The sequence below is a fragment of the Tachypleus tridentatus genome, chromosome 7, assembly GCF_004210375.1.
Source record: "Tachypleus tridentatus isolate NWPU-2018 chromosome 7, ASM421037v1, whole genome shotgun sequence".
Taxonomy (NCBI): domain Eukaryota; kingdom Metazoa; phylum Arthropoda; class Merostomata; order Xiphosura; family Limulidae; genus Tachypleus; species Tachypleus tridentatus.
In genome coordinates this window covers 56027955-56053061 of record NC_134831.1, presented here as the reverse complement: position 1 = coordinate 56053061, position 25107 = coordinate 56027955, and the positions used below count along the sequence as shown (strand labels likewise).

The 25107-nt window shown below is 35.4% G+C and overlaps 1 protein-coding gene across 12 annotated transcripts in view; it reads right to left on the bottom strand.

Moving 5' to 3' along the window:
• The window catches only part of LOC143255709 (D-amino-acid oxidase-like), a 51212-nt gene extending 36677 nt beyond the window's left edge, over positions 1-14535 (bottom strand). Inside the window, exon 1 of one of the 12 annotated variants that reach the window (XR_013030801.1) lies at positions 14146-14535. Coding sequence is in view for 4 of the 12 variants with exons in the window: in XM_076511785.1 (XP_076367900.1) it covers positions 14146-14400 (255 nt within the window). In the remaining 8 variants the exon portion in view is untranslated. Of the gene's footprint in view, positions 1-234; positions 476-574; positions 733-1161; positions 1432-3403; positions 3561-6630; positions 6897-6960; positions 7371-9782; positions 9907-14145 lie in introns of those variants that run through there. The other 11 variants (XM_076511785.1, XM_076511796.1, XM_076511790.1 and 8 more) reach the window with 11 other exon arrangements.
• Between the last annotated feature and the right edge of the window lie 10572 nt (positions 14536-25107).

The following is a 25107-nucleotide window of genomic DNA, read 5'->3' as shown; positions in this document are numbered from 1 at the left end:
AAGACAGCTTTTGACTCATCTGTGTTTTCTTTTTACACACATCCTAAACCTTCAATTCCACTGCAGTGTCACCTACCATGATGACCATGATATTATGATAAACAAACTACATACCAACGATCAGGAATATACACATAACTTTAAACTGCAGCAGTAGTGCTAAAGTCAAGTATGCATTTTAAGGAATAACATTAAATTTTAATATTGAAAGTCATGTAAGGATTATATACGTACCGCTGTATCATCCCTATATTCATTTTTGCACTGCCATCCCTACATTATTTTTACATTTACAATTGTTTTTTTATTACTAAGTTTGTGATCCCCCCAGCTGAAAGTTAATGTATTCTGTGACTGCGTGTAATAAAATTTAATATTACGTATACTGATTTCCTTTCTTCTTCTTCACTTCATGCGTAATAGATTTGGGTTAGCTCTCTACACACACCTTATTATACATCATAAAAATCACTGAGTATATTCTACATGCTACAGTCATCGGATGTTCATCTATTATTAGATGGCGATTACAGTTATTTATTTAAAGGAACACTGAATTCTGTAACAAAGCTACCTTCAATGGTTGGTATTAACATCATTTACACTCGAATCGTGATTTTTCATTTATTTCGGATTACTACAGTGTTTCTCCGAAAATAAGACAGGGCTTATATTAATTTTCACTCCAAAATATGACACTAGGACTTATTTTCCGGGGATGTCTTATTTTGATATATTAAAAAAATGAAGTTACAAAGTAAAACTATTAAACTAACCATTTAAAATAAACTATTATTAAACTATTAAACTAACTGATTAATACTTAAACAAACTAATTAACTAACTATTAAACTAATTAATATTTTTTTTTAAATTTCTTTCCTCTTCCTACCACTCTTAACTAGGGCTTATTTTAAGGGTAGGGCTTATATTAAAACTATCCCCAAAAATCACACTAGGTCTTATTTTATGGGTAGGTCTTATTATCGGAGAAACACAGTACTACAATAAAACCTGTCTAAACCGGAAAGTGCAATCTGGCGTAAACCTGTACACGTCAGAAATATCAAAATTTGCATTACTATCTTGAGATTTCTCTTATAAAAGGCCCTCTATAAGGCAGAACCAACGTAACGCGAACGAAAACTATCTTTCACCTACCTTATCAATCAATAAGTACATTTGTTTGTTTGTATGTTTTTGAATTTCGCCCAAAGCTACTCGAGAGCTATCTGTGCTAGCCGTCCCTAATTTAGTAGTGTAAGACTAGAGGGAAGGCAGCTAGTCATCACCACCCACCGCCAACTCTTGGGCTACTCTTTTACCAACGAATAGTGGGATAGAAAGGGCGAGCATGTTTGGTGCGACGGGGATGCGAACCCGCGACCCTCAGATTACGAGTCGCACGCCTTAACACGCTTGGCCATGCCGTGCCACAATAAGTAGATTAGAACGTTAGGCGGAAAAAATGTTTTTGATTAAATATTAATTTCTTATTTAATTAATAATTTCTTTAAATATTAATAAATTCTTGTTTAATTAATAATTTGTTTAAATATTAATAAATTCTTGACATTTTGTTACAGTAAGTATTGGTTAAATATATTCTGTTCTTTTTCTGCCGTCACTATTTTTACAGATAAATAAGATTCATGATTTGTAGAAATATACTTATCTTTTTAATTGCAAAATTCTCTTTAAATAATTATCATGAAAAAATAAATTCCTATCTTCCATAATTTTAAAATGTAGGGAAAATTTACTTACTACCCTCATTTTTTTTAAAAAAGCTACTAAATACCCTCATTTTTTTGAAGTTGTTTGTTATGACGATTCTAGTGAAATCCAAACTATGATTGAGAAGATTGATGCAAATGATTCTGTGAACATGGAAAGTTTCGTGAACGTTGACAAGAATGTTTTAACAGAAATTGATGAAATCGATATGAAATCTATAATAGAATGACAAGATGGTAGCAGTATAAAAGATTCAGAAGATGAACAAAATGGAAGTATTAATTCCTACTTCATCGCAAGTGTTAAGTTATATTAACGATACCAAATTGTATGAAAAAATGAACTTCATGAATAGGCCCTAGGATTGGCGTTGTCTTTCAACTCCATGAGAAAGCCATTAAAAAAACGAAACGGTTGAAATTTGACACTTTCTTCAAATAAATTTCAGATTTTTTTGCAGTTATGTATATTTTGAATGTCTATTTTTTCTTCTTATTCTAATAAATATAGTATAAACAGTATAATTACTTTATTCACAAACGTCTGAGTCAAGTAAGTGTAACGTTCTGCTCAAACATTATATATAATTAAGGAAACGCATGTTCACAGTCTAAGCCTTAGGCAAGTTTTATTGTAGATATTACAATCAAGTACAACATTGTGCACTGCCCAAGAAAACATAAAGCAGATTTAGGGTTAAATTGCTATTAGTGATAGGGTTATTTTTATTGAAACAAGAAGAAAGATAAATAAATTAGTGGGTTGATCAGTTTCTGGTCCAGTATCTTGGCATTGGTTTTACCTTTTTGGGTAAAGAAACAAAAGAAAATGAGTGGCATTCAGTTTTTTAAAGTAAAACTGTTGTTTTTTCAGTGTGCATATTTATATTATGTCTACTGAGCATCTCGGCTATCCACACATATTGTCTATTGACTCTATGATTAGAATTTAACAATAAATACATAATTACACTGTTCCTAACAGATTTCCTACCCAGCTGTTGAATAAAACTATCCTGAGCAGTTTATAAAAATCTATCTGCCTCATGATTTTACTTTTAACATTTCCCAATTTACATGTCTGAAATCAGAAGATCACATAATTATAATTTAATTTACAGTTGAATTCTTTATTTTCCTCTAGTTTTTCGTTGCCTTCATCAGTTTCGCCTCATGGTATGTCAGAAATTCTAACAAGAAACCTGATCTCCTTATAACCGTTAACAGAACCCAAATAAATATTCACTTCTCTAATCTAGTTTTTCCTACATCATTCGCCCCTATGTGAACTGGAAAGATTAATTCCCTACAACTACCGGCACTCTTCACTATATCATTAGCTCTCCACCCCAGCCCCTGGATAGCATAACCTAATTGAGTAACTTTTTTTTAGTCTTCCTCACAATCTGCCCAACAGGTTATAACAACTTTACTAGTTGCCAAAAATTAAAAAAAAAATTCTAAGTGTCTAGCGTTTTTACCCAAGTTAAACATGTTTTAATCATCGGACCTTGCAACTGCATTGAAGTAAATTTTTCTTTACTAGTACTAATAATTTACTTTCAGTTTCAACTTTTACATTAATAAATATTAAATTATTATTTAATAATTTATGTATATTAAAATTTATATTATAAATAAATTAAAACGTAAAATAAACTTATTACCTTTACTCTATTTGGTTGACAGAATTTTAGGTACTTGCTTTTATACTCCTGCTTCACGCGTAATTGTAACCTTTCACATTAAACGAATTAAATGTTTACCATACTGTCGTCAAATCATCTCTTTCCTCCAACAGTTTCTCTTTTCAAAAACAATTTTTTATTACAAACAAAACACGTGATTTCACAAATAGAATAAATACCATATGAAAGCACATAAGTATTTATTTTAATCTGAAAAAAGTTTAATTAGTACTTTGGTTTAATGTTAACTGAGCACAAGGCTATACAATGGGCTGTATGTGGTGTGCTTACAACGGGTATTGAAGCTCGATTTTCAGTGTTGTAAGCCACCAGACTTGACGCTGAGATACTGGGAAGCATTTACATTGAAAAATAATACTTATTTGAGAAGAGTCCATTTGTTGCATACTCATTTTTTAACAGAAAATTCAAAAATAGTTTATATTAATGATAAAAATTAAATTTATACAAATCATTACAAATTCGTGAGGTAGCAATTCTATTTTATATTTTAATTATATTTAGTTTAACGTTTATGAATTTTTTTAGCTATACTTTTGTGATATTATCAGTTAAAACTGATTTCATTAAGAGCAATGTTTTTCAAACTGTACAGCTCATCCTTGTGGGCGTGTACTGGTGATAGGGAAAAGGGCTTTTTGTTTGTTTGTTTTGAATTTCGTGCAAAGCTACACGAGGGCTATCTACGCTAACAGTCCATAATTTAGCAGTGTAAAGCTAGGGGGAAGGCAGCAGTCATCACGACCCGCCGCCAACTCTTGTGCTACTCTTTTACCAACGAATAGTGTAATTCACCGTCACATTATAACGCCCCCACTGCTGAAACGGCGAGCATATTTGGTGTGACGGGATTCGAACACGGAACTCTCAGGTTGCGAGTCGATAGCCGTAACCCACCTGGCAATGCCGGACCGCCTATTTCAAATAGCCGGAAAACTTCATTTTAATTTAGAAGTTAAGTAAATGTCGAGATGTATTAAATATATTTATCAACAAGATTGATACACAGATATTTTTTTCTTAACACGAATATATTTTAATATACCAACAGGCCCGGCATGGCCACGTAGTTAAGGCACTCGACTCGTGATCCGAGGGTCGCAGGTTCGAATCCTTATCGCACCAAACATGCTCGCCCATTTTAGCCGTGAGGGCGTTATAATGTGACGGTCAATCCCACTATTCGTTGGTAAAAGAGTAGCCCAAAAGTTGGCGGTGGGTGATGATGACTAGTTGCCTTCCCTCTAGTCTTACACCGCTAAATTAGGGACGGCTAGTGCGCGAAATTCAAAAACAAGCAAACGAGCTAAGGGTAGCAGAAATTTTCAAAAAAAAAACAATTGAGGAAAACAGGTAAAACATATGATGAACCAGACACGAACGGTTAGCTGAAAACGGCTAACGCAAATAGCCCTCGTGTAGCTTTGCGCGAAATTAAAAAAAAAAAAAATACTGATTACGAAACTTATAGTATACTGACTGTAGAGACCAATCAATATTTTAAAACTCTCTCCGCGTGTTGCGATGACTAACTTTTATACCTTTTAGAGGATTCTTTACTGATTCTTACACTCGAGAATCTTCTACAAAGTTACAAAACTGCCGAGCGTTAAACAATACAACACACCTAAATATATATCACATTGAAACAAACAGACATATTAAATAACATTATATCCTTTACAATAGGTAGTTCGGAAGAAAATTGCTCAAAACGAAATACACACTGACCCCAAAAGATTTTAGTTTAATTTAAAGATTTACCATAAACAACGCAAACACATATCCCACGCTAAAGTATATTAACATCGCTACCAAGACAAAATACAATAAGCAGAAACGTTTAGAAAACACTTATAAAACACAATACGAATCTACAGTGAACGTATCGCAATACAACAAAGTTGATAACTATTTTAACACAAAGAAACAAAATCTCATACTCAATTTCCTTCCTATCGGATCCGTTAGAGGCCCAATCAGGAAACAGTAACGATCATGAAAAAGAAAACGCAATTCAACAACTGAAAAAGCTAATAACAGTGCCAGCAACACAAGACATTCTCAACATAACTAAAAGCAGGGATCTTGAACATGACAAGATACAACATATACTTATAAAAAGGCACATCGAGACTGTATGAACATTTAGCTTTTATATTTATTCTGTCCCTAAAATGTGGATACATACTGACTGCTTGAAAATTATTAGGAAACATCATAAGATAAAGACTTTTGACATATCTCTAGCTGACATTCAAATTTTCGGAAATACAAAATGTATTTAGGAAAACCAGACAAAAAAAATTACCATATAGTAAGACTAACGAAAACAACAGTTGACAGTTTTAATCAAAATTAATGCCTTCGACACTGTATGTCATAATAAACGAATATAATGATTTTCACAAATGAACTAAACACAAGGTATTATTCTTTGGGTCTCCAACTTTCTTGACAACAGTAAAGCTAGAATTAATATATCAAGGCATCTTCTATGGTATATTTTACCCCGAAGGCAGATGTCCCGCAAGGAGGGATAGTTAGCCCTATTCATCAATGTTTCATTCAAATTTATACTTCTGCTTTCACTTTGCTTATGATGTGGCTATCTGGAAGAGCTTCTACACTCTAACTATAGCAGCGACAAATCTACAATCATGGTTAAATGAAACTGAAAAATGGTGTAATAAATGGAAAATCAGGATAAACCCCCTGTAATACAAATTATATTATTCACACACACACACACACAAAACTTCTCAAAACTACCTTATTATGGAACACTTGTACAGGTAGCCACATAAGCCAAATTCCTGTATTTAATCTACTACTCGAAATTAAATTGGACTAACACATACATGAAATAAGATATAAAATCTGGCAAAGAGCGAATTACTCGCGATCTATGACTGGCAATAACAGCAGAAAACATGCTCAAAATATATAAAACATATATCTGCTTTGCATAGTGAATTGTAACCAAATCACACATAAGATACAAACAAAACAAAATTCAATAATCACTAAAACATGCACAGCTCATACACAACCTTATACAATTATGCAAGCATTCCCTATGTTGTAAGTCATATTTCAATAGATTACTTTCGTAAAAAATCTAACAAAGTAAATTACTACAAATATTGGAAACCTTTATCATAAATGATGATAATAGGTCTTACCAGTACATCGAGCAAACGCCTCATGTAACCTACGACCACATACACCGTAGAAAACCCGTAATTAGATATAGTGCTAATTTTATTTTAAAAGGGTTTATTTGTGTGAAAACAGAATTAATGTTATATATTTGCAAATTTATATTTATGGAACTGTTTGTGTAAACAAAACTTTATGTTGGCAAAGAAAAAAAAAGTGTATATCACAAAAACTAAATATTCACGTCATACATTCATGTGCATGATACGATTAGCGTTACACCCGTGTGCGAATAAACATCACTATGCGCATGCAGCGAGTGCAGGATGTACGAACGTGTTTTCCTTACTTACCGGACAGTTTCCACTGGAGAATTAATGTGTACCTCATCTAACACTCAAGAACCAAACCGATAATCAAATAGGAGGGGTAGAGGTGCAAATGTACCTGATCCTCCAGGATCACATGATCAAACAACGACCAAATGAAGGAAAACAATTGAAAGCAGATCGCGCTCTGCCTTCAGAAAAAGTAAGACGTATAGTTTTCTTCTCTCTGAAAACCGCTAAAACATCGTTAATCCATTTAAGTCTAGAGGAAAACCATGGGCATTTTCTGCAGCCCTCTTATACGTTACGACATAAATATACGGTGTGGTGCGTGTTAGAAGTTTTGCACGACAACATCACGCCTTCGGAAACTAAACAAAAAACAACAACGATTCTTCTGTTCAGCACCTTCAAATTCAAGGCCAATTTACAGTAGTCTAGTATAGGTGGCACCAGTAATAGTGATGAAAATTCTAAATTAGACTTAAGACCTACTTTAGACATCTTGTTAGTTGTGGCAAAACAATAACTAAAACAAAGTGGAAAACTAAAAAGTATATTATAGTGATAATAACAGAAAAATATATCAGGACCTTAATATAAGAAACGAGAAAAAAAATAACGCTACTTTGAATGAAGAACATACACAGAAACCACAAGACAAAAACAAAGGACGTATGGTTTTATAATAGTGGTCTATAAAAAACAACGTAAAACACTAATAAAAATAATAACACAAAGCAGTAAAAGTAAAGAACTTCCTAAGTTCACTGTAATCGTTGGAGGTATTCCAGACTCGTACAAAGAGCCGCAATTCGCTGATGAGGTGGGACAATTCAAGACAAACACATCAAACGCTTAGCTAAGGGTATCCCCGTCGCGCCAAACATGCTCGCCCATTTTAGCCGTGAGGGCGTTATAATGTAACGGTCAATCCCACTATTCGTTGGTAAAAGAATAGCCCAAAAGTTGGCGGTGGGTGATGATGACTAGTTGCCTTCCCTCTAGTCTTACACTGCTAAATTAGGGACGGCTAGTGCAGATAGCCCTCGAGTATCTTTGCGCGAAATTCAAAATCAAGCAAACGAGCTAAGGGTAGCAGAAATTTTCAAAAAAAAAACAATTGAGGAAAACAGGTAAAACATATGATGAACCAGACACGAACACCCATTATTTTAATGTAGTAGATCAATTCATTGAGTTCAACAAATACATTCACACTCCAACTTTTCTGATTATTCTATCAAAATTCACAACAAACAAATAATAATATTTTGGCAACTGCAATTATAAAAACAATCACTCAAATAGAAGCAATTATATCAGTAAAATATACACATAAAAGAAAACACCAGGCGAAATTAAGATACAAACTAATTTTTGCCGGGATGGGCAAGTGGTTAGGGCGCTCGACTCGTTATCTGAAGGTCAACGTCTCGAATCTCCATCACAACAAACATACTTGCCCGTTCAGCCGTGGTGGCATTATAATGTGATGATCAATACCACTATCCGTTGGTAAAAGAGTAGCCCAAGAGTTCGCGATGAGTGATGATGACTAGGTGCCTTCCATCTTGTTTGTCACTGCTAAATTAGGAATGGTCAGCGCAGATAACCCTCATGTAGCTTTACGCGAAATTCAAAAGAAACAAATAAGCTAATCTCTTTTTTAAGAAGGCACTCGTCAATTTTCTGCTCATTTAACAGCATTGTGTAACGTATTCTTAAATTCAAGTTATATCCCAGCATTTTGGTCGACTATTTATTTGGAATTATGCGCAAAGTTACACAAATAGGCTATCTGTGCTCTTCCCATCACCGGTATCGAAACCGGGTGTCTCACAATTTGAGTTCACAGATATATCGAGGGACCAGCTTCTTGGAAGCAAGCAAACCTTCTTTTGTTTTCAAAGGAAGAAAATCAACAAATAAACCAGAAAGTTAGATTGATCAGTTTGACCAACTGTATAGAGATTTTGCGTGTGACGTCACTCTTGACCTAGTTACTGCTGACCGCCATGATGGGTGGCACTCTCGGCGTGTTTATATTCCAACACAAGGGTGATTCATAGTCAACGAGCGTAACCAAGTGAGATGCGCAAACTGTCAGGGCCCTCACGCAGCCAGTTACAAAGGCTGCCCCAAATACGTAATAGATTTATTTTCAAAACCACGAACAATAAAAATCAATCCCACGGCACCCACATCACCAAACAACCTTTACTACAAACTCCAGCAGACTCGCAAATCAAACACTCTCAACCTCAACCAACACGTACTTACGCGGACGTAACATGCTCGAAAACAACACAAGCATTCAACCCCACAGATTTCACCACAAACTTACTAGCAATGCTAATAGAATTGAGTGATCTCCCCTCATTCGAATCGAGGCACGAGTCACTCAAGGTTGTTTGTAGCCTTGAAAGTTATTATTTTAACCTTCCTCACCTCAAACCACACCACCTTTCACTCAAAATTCATGCAAGGGAAATAAAACAACACAATGATACAACACATTAAAATCTTACACATCAACTGCCAAGGAAATCTCAAACACAAAAGGATAGAAATATTAAACATAAACAAACATATAAACGCCAACATAATCATCGTTTCAGAAACACTTTGCACAGAGAAACAAAACACCACAATCCCCGGATTCATCACGCACAGCATACCTCACTCAGAAAACAACAGAGGTATAATAGCTTACTTTAGTACGAAAATATCGCATTTAATCTCGATAGAAGATTCCTTTAAATCTAACATTAATGAAACCATTTTTTGTAATATACACTTTAACAACCGGCTAACTATTCCGATTCTAGCCATATATTGCTCACCAACCAAAGATATCGACAATAACTTCCTTCACAAATGTGTTAATCGTAAACCCAAACCAATTATTATTGGGGTTTTTAATTCACCGCTTACAGAATTAAGGGGTAACAGAGACACACGCAGAGGATCGTGCATAAAAAATTTTATCTCTAGTAATAAAATGCACCTAATTAATGACCATACACCTACACACTTCTCAGCCGCCAACGGCTCATACGATGTACTCGATTTCATCATCGCACCCAAGGACATGGTAAACAGAATATCTAACTTTAAAGTACTTGATGAAATCACTAGTGACCACTTCCCCATGTCATGTATGATTCACACGCGCCACCCTGCCGTGGCGTACGTGACTCCCTCCGCATACACCTACACTAAAACAGACTGGCTCACTTTTAATGCCTCTCTGGACTCATACCTACCCCATCCAATTGAACATGCTAACAACAAAACAGAACTAGACAATTATGTTGATCAAATTACAGAAGCCATAAAGAAAGCCATAAAAAACACAATTCCTAAAACAAATAAAAAGCAATCACTTATTCAATGGACTCTAACACCAGAAATTCACGCACTAATAATCAAACGCAGACAATTAAGACGAACACACTACGTTACACGCGATCCACACATTAAAACAGAAATCAATAGAACAAATACAAAAATTAAACAAGAAATTAAAAAAGCAAGATAAAACAATTGGCAAAACTTCTGTGAAAACTTAGAAAAAACCAAGAACAATCCAAAAGAATTCTGGAAAAAATTCAAGAGTATTGCTTCAGACAAAAACACAAATCATATGCTACAACACATCACACACAACAATAAAATCGCAAGGACAGACGTAGAGAAAGCTGACTATTAGCTGACTACAAATCCTCATTTAGCGACCTAAACTCAGTAGATTTCGACACACAACACCAACATCATGTCAACAACTTCATACCAGGATTCCCTGGCGAGACACTAGAAGCATACTCAAGTTCAATCAATAGAAAAATAACCATAACCGAACTAAAAATTAATATCAAAAACTTGAAGAACACTTCCCCCGGACATTACCAAATACTATTCTGAAAAAAAGCTCCACTCTCCTATTACAACACCTCACAAATATCATGAACATTTCACTAGCGACCGGATACTACCCTGAAAAGTGGAAAAAAGCCATCATAACAACGATCCCTAAGAAACAAACTAATAGAACAAATCCAGATAATTTCCGCCCCATCAGTCTGTTAAGCTGCCTTGGCAAACTGATGAAGAGAATTATCTCCAACCGTCTCCTCCATTTTTGCGAATCGAATAACATCCTTCCAGAATCTCAAAATGCCTCCAGAAAAAAATAGGCAAACAACAGATCACCTCACACGACTCACTGAATCAATCTACAAAACTTTCAACAACAATCAAGTAACCATTGGGGTATTCCTAGATGTCAAAAAAGCATTCGACAGCGTATAGCACAATGCCATCAAATACAAACTAAATCACCTGCAAAAAAATCCCACGATAATTAAATGGATTTCAAATTTCTTAACCAATAGAACAGCACAAGTAAAAGTCAATAAAAATATATTCAAATCATTTAATATAACTGCAGGAGTGCCCCAAGGATCAGTCCTCTCTCCACTTCTATACATAATTTTCGTCAGTGACATACCTTTTCCAAATCTAACATACACACACAATTCACAATACGCAGACGACATCGCTATCTGGAGCACTTCCAGAAATCCAGTAATGGCCATGTCTCGCATACAAGAATCACTAAATAACGTCTCAACATGGAGCAACAAGTGGAGAGTCGTGTTAAATCCAACGAAAACACAAGCAATCAATTTCTATAGGAAATTAAAGAAGCAAAGAAAAAATCTAGAAAAAATAAAACTATCACTCGGAAACACAACCATTAACATGAGCAAAAACATCACATTCCTTGGCATCACTTTTGACACAAAACTAACATGGAAAAAACATATAAACAATATACACTCATCAATCAGAAAAAAGGATTTCACATCTAATGACTATAACCGGTAAACAATCGAAATGCTCACCAAACACCATTATACAAATATACAAGGCTTACATCCGTCCACTAATAGAGTACGGATGTCAAGTAACATACAATATGTCAAACAACACACTCCAGAAAATCCAAGTTCAAAAGAACAGAATATTAAAATCTGCATTCAGCCTACCATCATTCACGCCAACGAATTATATACATCAAATTAGCAATTTACCAACAATAAGAGATAGAATAACGGAAATATCACTTAAATATTATCTAAAAGCAGAAAATAGAAACAAACTAACGGCATCACTACACAAATTATCCAGTGCACCAACAAAATACATTTCACCTTACAACATATTTCAAGAATCACAAATTACTCAACAAAGAATGTAAATAAATAAATCCATGTCATTAACATGTATTCCTTTTTTTTTCAGATACCGGGCACACGACAGGCAAAACTTTCGGCGCCTGTCCTGTGAAAGTGGGTTTTCTCGGGGCACTCCCGTTTCCCCCCACAGCAAAAAACTTAGGCATTGGATTTCTAGATCCCAGGTAACTTTATTGCCAGACCCTGAATCGCGCCGTTTGATTTGATTTGAATTCTATTCATGAATTGTATTCATGTTCACATTTGCTTGACTTCTTTCTTTCGGGACAGGTCTCGGCCTTTCTTTCCGGTGCTGCCTTTGCCTCCACCCATGACAACATTTAGAGAGACATCCTCCACCCAAAGAGTTAAAAATAATAATAATTAATTTAAAAAACAAAAACAAAAAAACAACTTATTCCTGATAACAATTCACGAAAGGGGAAGAAGAGGAACCATAACGTTCCTGAACACCCCAGTTGGAGAGAGAACTCTTCTGATTTCTCTCTCTCTAAACTAAACCCCCTGCCACGTTAGTTTGAGTTTGATTCATAGTCAAAAGTGCGTGATGTTGTGCATTTAACTGTTCAAATCGACATGGACAGGTGGAAAATGTGTCATACTAGAGATTTCCTAAAGATCCCAACCGAAGAAGACGATGGATTGCAGCTGTCAATAGGAAAAACTGGACACCCACAGAGCACACCAGACTTTGTAATAAACATTTTGTATCAGGTATCTATAATTCATCTATAGCCAGGCTGAATAAATTGAAACTTACATGCATGATATATGTATAGCAGAACACACTGCAGCACCAGTCAAAGAAATGTTTTGCACACTTTTCTTTTACTTTTAAATAACTGAATAGTAAATTTACTAAAGGAACGATATCATCCATGATGAATAGGTTATATAGCCATTTGTACATTAAGACAAAATGTTAATATCTCTTAAAGGACCAATTTAAGTGATTCATCAGAAAACCACAACTGGCACAAGATTAAAAAGTGTGCAAATAATTACTTTGTTGGCTGTACATTCAGTTGTTAAACAATGTTCAGCATATTCAGTATATATATATATATATATATTCAGTTAAAAGTGTACAGTGTATCTGTTATATATATAAATATTATCTGATGATGCCTGTAGATCTATATCTTAACTAAATTATTGTACTCTGTTTCAGGGACGAAGAGTGATGATCCCATATCACCTGACTATGTATCTTCCATATTTCATTTTACACGTTCTCCCCTGAAGAGAAGGAAAGCTGCTAAATTGTGTAAATATGAAAACAAGAAAGAAGTGACCAAAAGGAGAAAAGAACAACAAAAGAGACATGAAGCTGCTGCTGGGCTGCTTGACCTTGCTTTCATAGAATCTGCTGCCACTGACAGCAGCTGTACTGATTCTGCTGATGAACTTGAAGCTACATGTGATAATTTTGACTTGTGTACATCACAATATACAACTGAGACATGTATGCAGACGGAAATATCATTCACAGACTTAGTTAGACTTGAATCTGAATGCCAACAGTTGCGGAATGAAGTCCTCCACTATAAAAGTATAGCAAAATAATAGAACAGTTAAATATTAAATTATTTTTACAGAAACCTAACATGGCTATTGACCAGCTTTAACGGTCTATGTCTACTTGTACTATTTATTATCTATATATTGATTCCTTACCAAAAATTAATCATAAATCAAAAATTAAGTTTTGAAACAGCCTAGACAATTAGGTGTCTTAATATCATTATACAAACATGTATAGAAGTGCTCCTAGGCTAGAGCTTTGACAACAAACAGTCAGTACACATGTAGTACAATAATATTGAACCATTTATTAAAATGGGGGCCCTACTTTACTTCAGTATCTAGTCTTCGTCTAAAATGTAGTTAAATCTATCATACAGAGTACATGATACATGTATGTAATATAACATGATGTACAAACCTTTGCTGTAATGATGACTTTATCCGACGTTGCCCTGGTTATCTGTACAAATCCTGCTACAAAGTACTTGTACGCATCAAGGCTTTTGTAACCTTTTAGACTTTCATTTGTATAGGTGGAAGTCCTGTTTATATTTAAATATATATAAATGTCACCATATGTAATATTTGGCAGATCTACTCCGGCAACAGTCTGACTCTGAGCAACGTTGTCTTGGCTGGATATTACTGGCGTAAATACACGTGGCGGGAGCATATACGGGTCTCCTACACCCAGTTTCTTCACTTTTCATCACACCTGGCCTTATCAGCACCTGTCAGGTGTGCTACAAGTGATGAAAAGCCAGCGGCAGCCATTTACATGTGAATAGTAGTGAATACAGCAGTTGTTAACTCGTTCAGTCATGAGGGACACTTGCCACCCAATATGGCGGTATGTTTACAAACCTCGTTGTGGTCACGTGACACTAATAGGTTCACGCAAAACCTCTATAGGGAAAATTTTTAGAAAGAATAATTGTGCATTCCTAGAGATAACATCACTATTAACTGAAGTTTAAAAAAAATTCTTCAAATTACACACCATTTAGTGAAACTAGCTGAAACAGTAATGTGTAGTTTCAGGGCTTTTTTAAAACTATACGCACCAATACGACGTACTGGCACCATTTTTCATATTGCAAAATGGAGGGAAAGGTGCAAAACTTGAAAGAGTAATGTAAACGAATGTGTGAATTTTCACCTTTGAACAAATCTTTTGTTCACAAGAAGACCAAAGAAACATCAAAATAGAAGTGTTACAAATGGCAAAGTTTAAAAGAGTGTGAAAACATACTGTTTGTTTTATTATGTATGTGTGACTGTGTGAACACCAATGCAGAATAAGGTGGGAATAAACAGGTAGAATTAGCATGCAATTAATAGGGAATATCATTGGTTACTTGGTTTTAACACCTACAGCACGTGACCATTATCAGTCGATGTACCGTAGTGGTCTCACTTTAACTGACATGTTTCAACTGGGTAACAGTAGGTAAGAGCCGGCCAGGGTGGACGTAGTACTGAGTTCAAAGAGACCACTTGGGATTAGGTAACAGGTGACCATAAGCCGATTTGACCGGTATGCGAGAATGAACTGTACATTCGATCAAATAAAATAAGTCTCAAAGTGGACGAAGATGACCGATGTCAATAATCGCAGATCATCTTTTCAGCCTAGACACAAATATGCATATTCGTGTGAGTTTCGGGTGTAAGTCGTGTTGTTCTGACATCCACGATCTAGGTGGTGAGAAGAATTTGAACAAAGGTGTATTTCCCTTCTACAGCGCAGACTTACCGCGGAGGACCCCTTCTAAAGTGCTTTGGTTTTATTGCTACTTGGAGTGTATATCGTCTTTGTTGTGTCTTGAGGGCACCCCAACGCAAAAAATGAAACTAATTATAAGTTTCTTTTCATCTTTTGTGAATAAGAAAACTAGAATAAGTGACCCAAGAGCAGGAATTAACAGTGTCAATAACAGTCTCTGTTTCTAATCCATCCAGTGTCTACTAGCTGTCTATTAACAACTGACCTAGCTGTTGGACTGCCGATAAAAAAAAAATTATTTTTGCAGGAAGTACAATTGGCTGAATATTAGAAATAAAAATCTTGGCTGTATATCTTGCCATAAAATTGGAACGATTGAAGTGGAAAGGAAGTGAGGAATGAAAGTTTCTAAAGAATGGACCAACAATGAAATAACCTATTTGATGAAGGTCGAGAAAAAGTTTCTGTCTTTGAAGAAAAAAAAAACTTTTCTGTAACAAAAAAGTCGCGAGACGCTTTTGCGGTACAAATGTTGGCTAAAGCCGAGAAAGAGTTTTGTTTGTTTCTGTGTTTTTGAATTTCGCACAAAGCTACTCGAGGGGTATCTGCGCTAGCCGTCCCTATTTTAGCAGTGTAAGACTAGAGGGAAGGCAGCTAGTCATCACCACCCACCGCCAACGCTTGGGCTACTCTTTTACCAACGAATAGTGGGATTGACCGTAACTTTATAACGCCCTCACAGCTGAAAGAGCGAGCATGTTTGGTGCGACCGGGATTCGAACCCGCGACCCTCGGATTACGAGTCGAAGGCCTTAACCCACCTGGCCATGCCGGGACCCCAAGAAAGAGACCATGAAGGTGTGTGTTTGAAAGCATTATGTCATGAAAAGGTGACAACCGTAAGAGTTTTTTACACAGCATATAAGGTAGCAAAATAAAACCAATCATTTCATACTTTTGAATCTGAAATAGATTTATAAGAACTAAATAGAACTGACATGGGCCGAATCCTTCACTCAACAAACGCATATATTAACATCGTGAATAACATTAATGATGAAATGAAAAAAACAAAAACTAATCACTATAGCTACTAAATCGGAAAGAAGAATTTCGTTGATAATTGACGAATCTACTTCTTTAAGTAAAAAATATTTATATATGACATACAGTGTACGTTCGAATATGTATCCCGGATAATGTAATGAACGTTCGAATAAATTTATTTCTGGACCTGATTGAACTGGAAAATATTATTGTAAAAGGAATTTTTTATTCTTTACTCGATAGTCTTCAGTCTTACGGAATGAATGAAGCCTACCTGAAAATTTATTTGCTTTGTGTGGTATGTAATGGTACATATATGATGTTGGTTAATGAAAGTGAGATTGATAACTGATGAAAGACAATTTTACTTATGTAACTGTATGGCACTGAACTAATCACAGATTAGAACTGTGGGTTGGTGACACTGTAAGATCGATTCAGAGATTAACAGATTTCAATTGTTTATTGATAAACTTTATATTTTTATTAAGTGTCGCCTGAAAATTAGAGAGCTAAAAGTGTACATGAATTTGCTAGAAATTCAAATATTAATAACTGGCCGAATTTTAAGTATTTAATGAATGGCATTTAGTTTGTGGCTAGTTTCAGCTTTTTGAGAAAACTATGAAGTGTTGGTGCAACATTTCAAAAAAGCGAAGCATGATTCAACATTAGACAAAAAGAGCAATGAGTGTATGATGGCTTACAGCAAAATATTACAAGCATAGAATTTTTATTGAATCTAGAACTGATGTGTGATGCTCTCCAAGAAGTATCCATATTGAATTTCGACTTATGAGAGTGCAATAAAGACTTGTACACGACGGGTAAGAAAATAAAAGTTATTGTATACATTTTTGAATAAAAGTGAATGACTTCAAGCTCGTATTATAAAATCTTCACTTCCTGGGATTCTCACTTCGCAACAAATATTGCAAAAAGGATCCTCCGATTAATCCGAAAGTTTTTTACAGGATCTTGAAAAAATCGATCGAAAATGTGCTGCTTAATATAGTGAAGATGGCGATAAAGGATAGTGTGCACGTGTTCTTGATATAAAAAAACAATGTTGGTCTGAAAATGTTGATGCTCATTTAACATTCCGCGTGATTGAGGTCAGACAATTATCAATAAGACTTGAGCTACATGAAAGAAATACGATTCGTGAATTTCATCTGTATTTGATCGAAAAAACGATACTGGAAAAATTATAGCATTTAAAACATTATCTGGGTTATATTCCCATTTCCTACACTGAACGTGTACGATGGTTTTTTCGTAGAGTGATTTGATCGTCACGCCAACCAGAGCTTCGTTAATGACAAAAACATTCCGGCAATTTTGTTTATTTAAACTTGTTGAACCATCCCTTTCATGCTTTAACAAAAAATATACTAGAGTCATGGCTGTTCTGATAACATCACTCAGCAGTAGACATCAAAAGTAAGGAACGAGATCAGGATATTGCATCAGATAAAAACGTGATGAAAATTTAGAATTTTTAATAAAGCGGTAATCCAGTATCTATGTTTTCATCTCTTACAGACATCTTTTTTTTTTTTAATACAGAGAAAAAACACATGGAGAGAAAGCATTCGACACTGTATGGCATGATGTACATTGTTACCAAAGGAAACAAATGAAACTACTGACAGGTGTTATTTGCTGGTTGTCTAACTGTTTAGATAACACAAAATGTTGAGTAACTGTAGAAGGCACTCATTTTACACCTGAGGCAGGTGTTCCCTAGTTAATCCTATCCTTTTCATCATGTATGCTAGCGACATACCATTAAATTATCCAAAGTTTTGTCTGACACCTCAATTCGCAGATGATGTGGTGATACGGAAGAGTTTCACAACTCCCCACAATAGCTTCCATTAATTTACAAATAGTCCTTAATCAAATAGTGAAATATAGCCAGAAACATAAATAAAATAAATGTGGCGAAACCAAATATGGTGAAAAGGAAAAAACAATAAGAAGACAAAAACGAGTAGACACAAACCACACCGACATGAAATTATTCAAAATATCAGGAAAGTTTCTTGGTATAACTTATCAGTTGAAATTAATATCGAAAAAATTACATTAGCTAAATTACAAATAAAGTATGACAACTAACAAACTACGCTAGAAAACTGCAGGTAAAAATACATCACCAGAAAATGTCATAAACAGCATATACATCCAGTAATAGAATATGATGTTCTAGCATGAATTGAGGTAGCACTATCCAATATAAATAAATTGCACATAATTCAAACTTCAGTAATTATTACGACACATAGAGTGAGTGCCCAGAACAAAGAATTCCAATTTCATGCATATACATATAAATACACAATCAATTCACGAGAGACTCATAGACTGCTCGTTCAAGTATTTTGAAAAAAACCTATGCAAGAATAAGTTATGAACGTACATATATCGTTATATCATATACGATGATGATAGTTCTAAGCATCTGTCACCACTAAATATGTATAATAAAAAAGTCCACTTACGCTAGTCAAGAAAACATCGCTTTGATTAAACTGTCTAGGCCTGGCATGGCCTAGCGCGTTAAGGCGTGCGCTTCGCAATCCGAGGGTCGCGGGTTCGCGCCTGAGTCACGCCAAACATGCTCGCCCTCCCAGCCGCGGGGGCGTTATAATGTTACGGTCAATCCCACTATTCGTTGGTAAAAGAGTAGCCCAAGAGTTGGCGGTGGGTGGTGATGACTAGCTGCCTTCCCTCTAGTCTTACACTGCTAAATTAGGGACGGCTAGCACAGATAGCCCTCGAGTAGCTTTGTGCGAAATTCCAAAACAAACAATTAAACTGTCAAAAGTGTAGTGAAAAGAGTTTTATATATCAAATACGCGTTAGATCATGTGACCAAGTGATAAAGCGATGAGTTGTTTATGGAACTGTTTGCGTCTAGTGTCGCTGTTGTTAAGTGCTAAGCTACACAATGAGGTGACTATCGTTTGGCTCTACCAACGGAATTTAACCCTGAACTTTAAACCTGTAAACTATCAATTATATCCCTAAGCCATCAGAGTCATTCTGATTTTCAGAAATCTACTTGTTTCATCTCAGCTAAATCTATGTTTCATGAAATATCATTTTACAATCTACCTTTGTTTTAGTGATTTTTAGGACCAACATTAATTAAACATCATATTATATCATCAAAAACCCGCAGATACCTCTTGTAAGCAAATAAACTACAAAACTGAAAATACATCTTATAAAATTCTAAAGAAAACAACTATAAATATAATTACTTATAAATAATAAGGAAAATGATTTTATTACAAAACATCGCAACTTAAGTTGAGTTTTGGAACAAACTGAATTGTAAATATACAAACAAAATGAAATGTTACAACATTTATTTCACGATAAACGTTTTCGTGGTAAACATCAAACGTCTTTTCTGGGTACAGTGTGTTTGTTTTGGTATGTTGTGAACTTTACACAAAGCTACTCAAAGGCTATCTGCGCTAGATGTTCCTAATTTCTCTGCTTTTATAGTTCAACCTGTTTATTATATTGGTTTTAATTACAAATGAAATAGCAACATTTTTTAAGCAGTTAATTTCTTGTTTGATTCCTTTTTTATTTGAGAAGATATTAAGCATATGCCAAATTAAAGTTTTGTATTTTTTGTCTGAATATTGCGCTAGCTGCACAAGGGCGATCTGCGCTAGCCGTTCCTAACTTAGTAGTGTAAGACAAGAGGGAAGGCAGCTATTCATCACCATCCACCGCCAACTCTTTTACCAAACGAGTAGTGAGATTGACCGTCACATTATAACGCCCCCACTGCTGAAAGGGCGAGCATGTTTGGTGCGACGGGGATTCGAATCCGCGACCCTCAGATTACGAGTCGAACACCTTAACCCATCTAGCCCTTAATGTTTTGTAAACACCAATGTATTCATCCCAAGTATGATTTGATATCTTGTCACAGAACAGACTAGCATTGTTTGGTTTTTCGATAATCTTCTGTTTCAATTGTGTCATCATGAGTTCTTGTGACTGAAACATCTAGAAAGGCGATTTTATTGTCACTTTCGGGTTCGTAAGTGAACTATGGAAGAATAAAAAAAATTCAATATATCATTTAATTTTTAACCTACAATCATATTCGGGTATAACAGCAAAAGTTTCCTCCACATAAAGTGTGTAAAAGTGAGGTCTTTGTTCTTCTTATCGAACAGTTTATTTTCATAGTCATCTATGAAAATGTCGCAGACGAAAAATGATACAGAATTTTCATGATGAATCGTTGGTTTTTTGATAATGTTCATTGTTGAATTAAAAATAGTTGTTGAACATATTTTAGCACGGTAATGATTTATTTATTCTATTAGAGGTGTGCTAGCTTCGTCAAAGTTTTTTTTTTATATAAAACATCTAGAGCACTAGTTACATGAACTGACTCTTTACGATAAATTATGTATTTATCTTTATTGTTGATAAATTTTGTATTTGAAGCAAAATCATTGGAGTCCTTTACAGTGTAGTAGTATGAGTTTTGCAGAAATGAGTCTTTTTGTTAAGTATTTGGCTAAGAGTTTTGTTTGTTTCTGTGTTTTTGAATTTCGCGCAAAGCTACTCGAGGGCTTTCTGCGCTAGCTGTCCCTAATTTTGCAGTGTAAGACAAAAGGGAAGGCAGATAATCATCACCACCCATCGCCAACATTTGGGCTACAATTTTACAAACAAATAATGGGATTGGCCGTAACTTTATAACGCCTCCACGGCTAAAGTACAAGAATGTTTGGAGTTAGAGGAATTCGAACCCGCAATCCTCAGATTACGAGTCAAATGAACCAAACACCTTGACATGCCGGGCCTTTTAGCTTTGTGTCAATACCACCAAACTGAAATTCTTCATTATGTCGTGTCCCCGTCACACCAAACATGCTCACCCTTTCAGCCGAAGGAGCGTTATAACGTAACGATCAATCCCACTATTCGTTGGTAAAAGAATAGCCCAAGAGTTGGCGGTGGGTGGTGATGACTAGCTGCCTTCCCTCTAGTCTTACACTGCTAAATTAAGAACGGCTAGCGCAGATATCTCTAACATTTATTTCAATTCAGCAAGGCAAGGAACATCAGGATTTCATTAATTTTTCACTGAACACTTTATTTGTGACCATTCATATTTTACACTTGAAAAAAAGTATCTTCAACAAATCTTCATTAGTTTTTATTTTTTTCAAAGAACTCGTTTGTTTTGAATTTCGCGCAAAGCTACACGATGCCAGAAGGATTTAACAAAAACAACGTCATCAAACAGATCACCAACATTGATTGCAGCATTTCCAAGCGTTTCGTTATTTTTTTCAGCAGCTTCTTCTTCGTCAGGCCACACGAAAACACTGTTTTTATCCAAACAAAGTATTCCCCACCACCAAAACTGTTTTTCCACAACTAAATATAAAACACGCATCAATCATACAAACTGATAAATTTCTTCCCATTCAAGGCTACCTGGCATCCTCCCTCTTCCTCTAGCACAAAGTACTTTTTTTGCACCAAGAAGAATAAAGTTATTATCTCGTCTTTCTTTCAGGTTGGTTTTCAGGTTATTAAGTTCTGCAACAATATCACTTGCAGTTGCTTTTGTTTTCTCCATGGCTAAAATCACTTTGTTGAACAAGCCTAGCTGTCCATGAACAAACTACAGATACATTTCTCCACATTTACTCTCAAAAAATCTTTTTATCAACAATGGGCACTCTTCCTGTGAACAAAAATACGACTTCAAATCTGGAGAATTATCTCAACAGCTGGTAACAAAGAAGTATTTCCATATTGGAGAACCTTCTTGTACTCAGTTTCTACAAACTCACAGAATTCTTTCAGCTGTGTAACACGCACAGTGTAAATATAAAAATACTTGTAAATTTTGACCACCAAGCTTTCCACGTCAATAAAAGGAGGCCCAGCATTGCTAGGTGGGTTAAGGTGTTCGACTCGTAATCTGCGGGTCGCGGGTTCGAATCCGCGTCGCACCAAACATGCTCGCCCTTTCAGCCGTGGGGCGTTATAATGTTACGGTCAATCCCACTATTCGTTGGTTAAAGAGTAGTCCAAGAGTTGGCGGTGGGTGGTGATGATTAGCAGCCTTCCCTCTAGTCTCACACTGCTAAATTAGGGACAGCTAGCGCAGATAGCCCTTGTGTAGCTTTGCGTGGAATTCCAAAACAAACAATAGGAAGGACATCAACTGCAATTTGGAGTCGGGTATGTACAATATGAGCACCACAACCAACACTCACAATATTTCTGCCAAGTTCCTTCTTCAATCGACTATATACATTGTTTTTTTCCTTTCTCTTTACAAAATTTGTATTGCAGTTGTCAGCACATCAAGCCACAATTTTGTTTCATAAATGTTTTTTAAAGTAGAAGCCAAGCAATTCGTCAAAATTTCTGATGTCACTCCAGAAACCGACTGAAAGTCTGAAAGTTATATTTTCACTCCTTTCTCTGGCAAAAAATATCGCACCACGACAGCTATAATTTTGGCATCTTTTCGATTTGAAGCATCTGCTGTAAGTGAAACGAATTGGACCTCCATTAAGACTCTTCAATTTCTCTGCTGCTAAAGGAACAATTGCATTCAAAATAATAGCTTCATTATTCGTTCTGGCAGAACTGAACTTTGGTTCAAATAACTTTGCTATCAGTTTGGAAGAGCAATCAGCTGTTTTAAAGCTAATGTTATATACAGCACTGATAAGCACTTGTTAATTGGCAGCAATTAACAAGTCACTCTCTTAAGGCACAGTTTTTTTGAAGGACACAGTAACTCTTGAACGTTGAGCATATACTGAAAGACTTGCTGCATGTTTAGCACCTTTTAAATGGTCTTTTATGTCTGAGCGGCTACCGTGTGAAAGAGAGAACTTAGGTGAACACTGCGAACATTCGACTCTGTCCTCCTTGCAAAAATGCTTTCAAGAATGAATATTTTTTTTTGCAATTCATTGTTGAATGTGCACTTTCTTTTACCAGCTTTGCATTATGACTAGGATTAATTTCTAAAATAAAAGAACGAAACTAATTCAGCATGTACCGTATGACTAATATAATAAATACTATAATAAATAAAGCAATCACAATGCACAAACACTTGCTCAAAGAAAGCTTTGCACATGCTGTTGCCACTCGCTGCCTGTGCAGCTGCCGTTCAGCACGTATCCATATATATATATCCATATATAACAGCAGCTCACTTATGAATCATTATACTTGTAGAGGTACCACATCAGCTGTCTGCGAATTTCAACTGATGCAATACCTTTGGAGATATGCATGCTACAGCACTATGGCTCCCTCTACCCATCAACTATAATAAAATGAAAACTTAAAAATTATTTTTTGTCAACACCAAGTCAGGATTATATGCAGATTTTTAACATTTTCTGTTTATTCTTTTTGGAGTTTATGCCTTTTCATCAAAAACCGGGACAGACCCCTCAAACCGGGACGTGTGGTAAGCCTATATATATATATATACACACACACATTTGTGTTTGTGTATGTGGATAAATTTAGAAATCATCGTATTATCTCTGCAGTTCGTCCGGGACAGCCAGGTGATTAGGGCGCTTGACTCGTAATCTAAAGGTCGAGGGTTCTAATCCCCGTCACACCAAACATGCTCGCCCTATCAGCCCTGGAGACGTTATAATTGTACAGACAATTACACTATTCGTTAGCAAACCAACAGACCAAATGCTGGCGGTGATGACTAGATGCCTCCCCTCTAGTTTTACACTGATATATTAGAAGAGACTAGCGAAGGTTGCACTCATGTAGCTTTGCGCGAAATTAAAAAAAAACAATCTCTACTACAGTCTTTGAGGAATTTTAAATCAGTTAAATTGTTCTGTGCACAGAAGTACATAATTTATTTACTAGTGGAAAACGAAATATATATGGATAGTGCAATTGAGTTCATCGTGAAAAACATTATATAACGGAACAATTACGAAGAAATCTTACGTAGAAAATAGTACTCCTTAGATGGCGCTGTTCTCACACAGTATAACCTTGAAAATGATACACGTGGTACGTTTAAAATGTTTGGATAACCAACTTTATTTCCCCGTCTGGAGGGTTCTCTTATTTTAATAACTCACATCACTATATAGTAATGTAATGTATATCAGTCAGTTAATCAGTAAACATTAAAACAAAGGATACCGAACATTGCAATTTATAGTGTCTGACGCCAGAAAAAGATGAGCATGACATTAATCATAAGAAAAATTATGTACTCCGTAGGTTACAACGCAGAACGACGCATGAACTTCAAAGGAAAGGAATACCAATATATATATATCTTTTAATTTTGGTTTTATTTACTCTTGAAACAGAACACTTCGGAAACACTGTGGAAGTACATCTAGCATTATTGTAAATTTTTGTTTTTCTTGCATAATTTATGCTTGAAAAACTGTTAATATCTATAACAATCAATAATGATTTGCAATTATAAAACATTCCCCTATACAATATTCAACTGATTATTGTTATTTTCTTACTGCAAAGCCACACAGTTGTGTATCTGCTTTGTTCATCACGAGAAATCGAACC